We start from the raw sequence: 8,383 nt of genomic DNA on the forward strand, positions 1-8,383 counted from the left end.
GTCTGTAGCATAAGGACATCTGTTTCCTTCAGTCATACTTAATAAGCTGTGAAAGTGCCCGGGCCTTCATCCTTCTCTCTCACCACACATCCACCCCCCAACCCTGGCAGAAGCATGGCACCTGTTCAACAAAGCTCACAGCAGGCAGCCGAGCCGACGGAGCAGCTCTGGAGTCTCTTAACAGGGAAATCTCTCTCACTTCCACCTGTGTAGCCTGCTCTAATGCACAGGATGCAAAGGTGTTGTAATTGCAGCCATTTTGTCTTTTTTACACAGGGCCGTGAAATATTATTGAGCCTATTGAATTTGAAATGTTCCATGGCGGTGTCAGCAATTGATATTGAATTTGCTGATTAAGATTGGCTGTGCTCATCCTGCCTCAGGATTCCCTCCTGAGAAACACTTGTTGACCGCGTGGCATCTGGTATCCCCCACCACTGACCACTAAAGCGTAAACGTTTAAAAGCTATTTTCCATTTCTTTGTAAGTTTTTAATTTAGAATAGGTATTCAAAATGGTCCATATTTGCAGTCAACACACAATTTATACGCAGTCACGGCTAGTCCTTTTGTACTGCTGCCTTATGAGATAGATAGATAGATAGATAGATAGATAGATAGATAGATAGATAGATAGATAGATAGATAGATAGATAGATAGATAGATAGATAGATAGATAGATAGATAGATAGATAGATAGATAGATGGATACTTTATTGATCCCGAGGGAAATTAAGGTCATCCAGTAGCTTACACTTACAAACAAACATGAATCACAATAAATACAAAAATCACAATAAATACAAAAACAAAAACAATACACATAGGGAGAACATGTACACGTGGGGGTGGGGTGTAGATATAACATTGTGCTTTACATGTGACCGAAAGGAAGTGAAATAGGAGGCTAGTGTTAATCGGCGACCTTGATCATGAATGCATTCGTGTGAACGAAAGTGAGATTAGAGAATGAAGAATCAAGTACCGGATTCCGAAGAGAACTTTTGGCTCCTCCTTGCGTTTTTAAAATGCTGAATAGAAAACTCCTCCCTCTTGTGTGACACCATTGTAACTTAAACCATACCACATTACGCTCAGTGAAGGCGTGCTTGACCCAGAAGAGCGAAGACGCTGTGATTAAGTGGATGTAGCTTAATAACCGTTGTGAGGTGAACAGCTCTGTCTGGAGGGCACCTGTGTTTTGGTTCATTGGTGAGGAAGCGTGTACGACCTGTCGCGTGAACGGGTTTCATCACTCCCGCTCGAACACACGGAATGTCGTCATGAAATCCCGCATCCTGAACCACCAGTGTTGAGAGTTAGGCTACCTTGCTGTAGTTTATGAGTCGACGCGTTCGTTTTGAAAACATCGATTTCCAACAGTATTGTAAAAATGCGAAACAAAGTTATCGACTCGTAGAACATGATGACGGGTAAAAGTGTAGATTGGCTGCAAGTGGAATTAGAATCTGGTGGGAATTCGCTGTTGTTGCTGGATTGTCGATCGCATGAGGTCTATGAGTCATCTCACATCGAGACTGCTATCAATTTGGCGATTCCGGGGTTGATGCTTCGCAGATTTAAAAGAGGAAATCTACCGATTCGATCATTAATTCCGAATAATGAGGATAAGGAAAAGTTCATACGGCAGTGCAAGACGGACACAGTGATTTTGTACGATGAATGCACTTCGGAGATGCACTCTGGAACGAGTTCAGTTATAGGACTTCTCCTGCAGAAGCTTTGGGACGAAGGGTGCCAAGCATACTACCTGGGAGGTAAGTAGTCTACTGACATTTTCAATATCGGTTCAATTATATGTTTCTTATATAACCCAGAATGTGTCAGTAACAACAATGCTGGTGGTTGCAGTTGCTTGTTGCTTCCTGTAAACTGGACCACACAAAATAACAGTAGTTAGGAAGTGTCCTTGCAGCTGGTGTGAAACAAGCTTTGATAAAGTATACTTAATATTTCTTAACATTCAATATTTAAAGTAGGCTACACGTGATATTTATCGCATATAGGCCCAGTTCATTTTTTGGGTTTTGTTCTGTATTTTGAAACCTGTGCAGTACTTGTGTGTAGTTGATCTGCTGATCAAGTGCAAAATACCTTGTGAATTATTCCTGCACTGAGAAAAGGGTAGTGAGCTAAATGCTTTCTCTTCCTTCACTTGACCCAGCTTGATTGCGACACAGGAAATCAGTAAGCAGTTTGTTAGCTCCTCAAAACACCAGGAAGTTTTGTTTTTCAACCAGACGAGTGTTGAAACTCTTCTCATGTTTACCAACACCCTTAACTGCTTGCTAATTTACCCACTCTCTGTGTCTCTCTGGCCTGTCCTAGGGGGGTTTGCGTCATTTCAGACGGAGTACCCAGAGCACTGCGAGACTCTGCTGGACGTGTCCTGCCCCAGCACATCACCCCCCGCCTCCGTCCTGGGTCTGGGCGGGCTCCGGATCAGCTCCGACTGCTCGGACGGCGAGTCGGACCGGGAGCTGTGCAGCGCCACGGAGGGCGAGGAGAGCCCGCTGTCGTCGAGCACCCAGGCGGCCTTCCCCGCGGAGATCCTCCCCTACCTTTACCTGGGCTGTGCCAAGGACTCCAGCAACATGGATGTACTCCGCAAGTACAACATCAAGTACATCCTCAACGTGACGCCCAACCTGCCCAACATGTTCGAACACGAAGGCCACTTCAGGTACAAGCAGATCCCCATCTCGGATCACTGGAGCCAGAACCTGTCCCAGTTCTTTCCAGAGGCCATCTCCTTCATCGGTGAGTTGAGTGGATAAGCACAGAAGTGGTGATTTGATCCGTCCTTGTCTTGGATGGCATCTACTGCATTTCCTGTATATAAGTTTATGTTTTTAAGTTCAGATGTTCTCATAAGTATAGGTATTCCTGCAACTTTTCAGTGGATACAGTCCATAAGGTCCTTAAAAATATCTTTCCGTACTTGCAACTCATGTCAAACATATCCCCATGCAAGTGTCGCATAGCACCTAAATAGCCATGTGAATACTGCACAGCGTATACTGCACAGCAACTCATGTCAAACATTTCCCCCTGTAAGTGTAGCATAGCACCTAAGTAGTGTATAGTGCAGTGGTTCTCAAACTGTGGTACGTGTACCACTGCCGGTACCCGGCTCCCTCTTGGTGGTACTCTGGAAGTTTTCCCATTTTTTATGAATAGGATATTAATCATTAAATATATTTAAAAATCATTAAAACAACTAGATCCCTACAATTTAAGTTTGTTATTTATCTGAGCCATGCTTATTCTCCTGATCAGGGATTACAGTGAGGTAATTACACTTAGTTCCTATCGCGGGGCATGCTCCGGAAGGTCAATGATAGTTACAATGGTGGTACTTGGAAAGCCAAATATTTTCTGAGGTGGTACTCACGGTGAAACGTTTGAGAACCACTGGTATAGTGTATACTGTGTATACTCCTCTGTGTTTCAAGTCAACCTCAGTCTTATTTCATGACAGTGGCAGAGGCATTGTTGTATGGAGGCATTTGCACCACACACTAATTAGGCCAGTACTGAAGAGATGAATGAAAGTACACAAAAATAGCCTGGTAGACTTTTGAGTCGGTCTCCCCAGGAACAGCTAATCACCTGCTGATGCCTCAGTAAGTGTGCTACCCACATTAGGCAGGAGAACGAGGCGAAGGCGCGTTTCCTTGAGTAATAGCTCACAGCCTTGTAACAAGTGTGAGTTGCTTATTCAAAATGAATATGTGAGGGGCTACGCCGCCATCAATAATGCATGTATAAACATGAGCTGGGTCTCGTATCGGAGGAGAGAGAAAGTTGTGCAGAGGTCTGCCGAGACCAAGTAACACTTAGGCTGAATCCCATTTCTCCCCCTACCCCTTCGTCTTTCCCCTTCCCCTCCGTTTTGCGCGTTCATGTGGAGGGGTAGGGCTGTCCCAATTCACGTTAAGACAGAGGGGTAGGGGAAGGGGAAGCGCTTTCTACCCCTCCAAACGGAGATTTTCCGAGGGCACACTTCAAACGGAGGGGTAGACTGATTTCCCTCAATGCATTGCGAACCCGTGATCATTAAAGAAAAAAACATCGCGCGAGTCCATTTAAAAATGTCGGAAACAGCAGGGAAAGCATCACACAAATGAAAGTATTTTCTTTGTAATTCATGATTTTAAAACTTGTTTGATGAAATGTTGCATTGTGTAAATAACAGCTGCAGGCGCCATGTTTGTATATGTCTGGTGAGTGACAGCTGTCGCTCTCCGGTAGGGGTAGAGATTAGAAATGGGATTGGGCCTTAGATTCAAACCTGAATAGATTTGTGATGATAAGGGTTAACATGGTTAGAAAAGACTACAAAACTGGGTACGAAACTATGAGGGGATGGTGATGGCTTTGATGATGATGATGATGATGGAAAATGTATGAGGAGAAGATGGTAATTGCTTTTATGATGATAATGATGAGGGTCAAGAAGACGATGTGAAGTTGGTAATTACTTTTGTGATGATGATGGTAAAGGTTTTGGTGATGGTGATGATGATGAGGGAGAAAATAGTGCTTTTATGTTGATATTGGTGATGATGAGGATGATTACGAAGATGAGATGGGACAAGAGGAAGATGATGATAGTGATGTTTTTATTATTTTAATCATGAGGATCGAGGATATAGGAATTGCTTTTATGATGATAATGGTGATGAAAGTGGTGGTGGTGATGATGATGACGATGATGGTGATGATGATGCCAGTGTTGATGATGATGATGATGATGATGATGATGATGGCGATGATGTTGGCCCACAGATGAAGCACGCTCTAAACGGTGTGGTGTGCTGGTGCACTGCCTGGCCGGCATCAGCAGATCGGTGACGGTGACGGTGGCGTATCTGATGCAGCACCTCAGCCTGTCTCTCAACGACGCCTACGACTTCGTCAAGCGCAAGAAGTCCAACATCTCCCCTAACTTCAACTTCATGGGTCAGCTCCTGGACTACGAGAGGACACTGGGGCTCAGCAGCCCGTGTGACAACTGCCCGGACAGCGCACAGCTTTACTTCTCCACGCCGACCAATCACAACGTTTTCCAGCTGGACACTCTGGAGACGACATGAGTTTTTATTTATTTATTTTTTGTGGCCCATAATGATCCCATTTTGAAAGGGGAACCTGTCTGGAGAGGACTATCACTTGAGGACCGAAGCTATTCTAGGAGAGCTTGACGTGAATTCAGACGCGATGAAAAAGGTTGTTGTCGTCTGGTTCCAGGAACCTGATTGTCGGAAAGTTATGCACAGATGGTGCAACGAATTTATGAAATGGAGACGGGAGAAAAAGAGAAGAAGGACAAGTATTTGTTGGACGTGCTTATGAACTGAAACTCTCAATGAAACCACAGTATGGTGGAGAAATATTCAGTCCTTTTCTAGGAAAAAATGATTTCTGTGTACACTTAAAAAGCTCTCTGAGAAACACACTCATATGCATGAATGTTTAATTTCATAATAATGTAATGATATAAAATGTATTTTAATAGAATTGGGTCACTTAAGACTTAGTAAACAAGACCGAACAAGGTCGTCTGAAAACCAAATACTATGCTAAACATCAATGCTTATTGCTAACACAAGACTTAAAAAACAAAGAAAGAGAAAAAAATATATTTTTTGAAGGGCTCATTCTTGGTAGTAAATGACACGCAATAGAGGCTTAAGCCATAGCCCCTTACTACAGATTATAATATAACTTCAGTCTTTTTTTAATGTCTTATACATAGAATGTACAGTGAACAAACCTTCTGATAGTAGCTGTTTACTGTCAGTGAGCTCCATTACAGCTAGTTTGTCTGCCATTGCAAGTCACATGTTGTGTGAAAATCATGAGAACATTGATGGTTCATCTCGTGGGATCATCACTGGGAAGTTTTAGACTCCAACCAAAAGATTGCATTTACTCTGGGATAATCTACATCACCTACAAGCCTTGCATAACCAGCGTCTGTATCCTGTTGTAATGTATGTATTCCATAATGTATAGCCATTCTTGAAAAAAAACGACTGTTAAGTGCATGTCTGTGGGGCCCTGAAAAGCCTGGTTTCAAAACGAGGGGATGTGTGCGTGTGCGTATGTGTGTGTGTGTGTGTGTGTGTGTGTGTGTGTGTGTGTGTGTGTGGTGTGTGTGTGTGTGTGTGAGAGAGAGTGTGAGAGAGAGAAAGAGTGTGACAGAGAGAGAGAGCGAGAGAGAGAGAGAGAGAGAGAGAGAGAGAGAGAGAGAGAGAGAGAGAGAGTGGTAGGAATTTGCAGGGGGTCGTTGAGATGAAGTATACTTACAATTTACATACGAAGAAAAAGCACAGAGTGCAGTGAAGATCTTACCGGGACCAAAGCTTTTACACGGGCATTTCTAATACGGTACCCTATAGAGGGCAATGGGAGTCTTTAAGCTGGCCTTAAATAACCATAGCATTTCTAATGACTGTTCTTAAATGTATGTTTTATCTGCAGTTCTCCGTACGGATGGCATGTTAAATATTATGTACTATTAACCATATGACCAAATGAATTTGAATTTTTTTTCTTTTACAGGAAACACTCACTGAGACACATAGTAGTTGGTTTTGCATATCCCACTACTTCACACGAAGCTATTTCACCCAGTTGTTTTGTTAGTGGGAATGGTTGCCTAGTTCTGAAAAGCCTGTAAGAATCTACTGATTGAACTTGTTTCGTCATGGTCATATCATTCCTGTTGCCTTTTTTTCATGATGAGTTTCCAGTTCAACCAATAGAATTGGAAGCTCCTGATTATATGGTTCATCCTGTATTGAAGAGGGTTTTCATAAACAGTGTTTCTGCTTTGACTTATTGACCCATGACTTTAAGGTTGTTTTTTTTTATTTTTCTTCTTTTATTTCTTTTCTTCTTATCCTACTGAAGAAAGTTGATCGCTATATGTCTATCAACACTAATGGAAGTGCTTGTATGATGTAAACAAAAAAGTATCAATGGAACTGATGCCAATGACAGCCAGCTTGTCAGCGCAACAAATTAGAGAGATTTGCATATCTCGGGTGTGTTTCAGGGATTTAAAATGCGCTCACCATTCATTTTAGCCTCTAATACTTGTCAAAGTGCTGTTGTATGGATATGCATTTGTTTAAAATGCAAGCTTTAGTAATATGATATTCTGTATACTGTATTTACTACACAATAAGGGGTTCATTGTCCTGTTCATGAAGGTTTCAATTCTACTGATGTATTTCATGACCAGTGAAATATCTGTTTATACGAAAAATAAACGAGGTATCATTTTTCCTGTCAGAAAAATGATTTCCTTGTAAAAGTATTCGAATCTTGTTGTGAGTTAAGTAAGAAGTTAAATAAGTATACTTGAGGTTTCCAGTGGCTTCTCAGTACTATCCTTTTTTTTTTTTTTTTTTAAGAAAGAGGTTCTCGAAAGGACTCTGCGACTTTTTTTTGTTGACAGTGTGCGCAGTTGAATGGAGACAGGCTGTGTTTGCGTTCGCGAGGAGGATGTGAAGCTCTTGTGTTTGGGTCTGCACACACACACACACACACACACACACACACACACCCCCCCTAGCCTTAGGTGTGGTTGGATTTCCTCATTCTGTCAGAAGCGCTTCCCCTGGGCCTGTCAGACAGCAGCAGCGCAGGCCCGTGGCCCAACCCAGTGTGATCTCGCTCAAAACCACAACACAACCACTTCCCTTTCGCTCGCAAAAAAAATGACACGCGGAAAGCAGATATTTTCAGCGATGTAACAAACGGCCCAGGGACGCTTTGTATCCTGTTACGCCATCTCACCACCACCACCACTTCCCTCCCCAACTCGAGCGAAAACAAACTAAAAAAAACGTTTTTTTTTTCAGCTTGAGAATATTACTGCGAGCAGGAAAAAGAGCTCTCCGATCAGAAGTAAACAAACAAGAACTTACTTTTTGTTTATGAGATTATGCACAACATTATGTTTGGGTATGTTAATATTTTTGTAAAATAAGTCAAATAGCCAAAGGTTTTTTTGAGCCAACTAGAGATGAGGCTCATTTGCAAAGCATTCTGGGAAAGTGTAACACTCCTGAAGTCTCCCATTATGTTTACATTAGAAGGAAGCACAACATTAACATTTCTTTAAATGTGACATTTTGTCTGACAGACAGATTTGTGGCATAGAGTATCCTTAGGGCAAAAGAGCAGGTTCAAAACGAGGGGATGTGTGTGTGTGTGTGTGTGTGTGTGTGTGTGTTAAATCTTTGGCCTCTCCCATGCAGCCTGCAGTAGCGAGACTACATTCCCGAGGCTGTAGTTGGGGACTTTTTGGGTCAGATAAGTCAGTCGCCTCAAGGTGTCTCGGGCG

General features: G+C 42.6%; 1 protein-coding gene across 1 annotated transcript; it reads left to right on the forward strand.

Moving 5' to 3' along the window:
* Positions 1–1,423: 1,423 nt before the first annotated feature.
* On the forward strand, positions 1,424–5,120 carry LOC308360495 (dual specificity protein phosphatase 7-like; the record flags this gene model as incomplete). The annotated part of the gene is made up of 3 exons (XM_080832437.1): positions 1,424–1,778; positions 2,350–2,781; positions 4,813–5,120. 3 exons carry the CDS (start codon positions 1,424–1,426, stop codon positions 5,118–5,120), a joined length of 1,095 nt encoding a protein of 364 aa, XP_080688563.1.
* Between the last annotated feature and the right edge of the window lie 3,263 nt (positions 5,121–8,383).

The sequence above is a fragment of the Sprattus sprattus genome, assembly GCF_963457725.1.
Source record: "Sprattus sprattus genome assembly, chromosome: 2".
Lineage (NCBI taxonomy): Eukaryota > Metazoa > Chordata > Actinopteri > Clupeiformes > Clupeidae > Sprattus > Sprattus sprattus.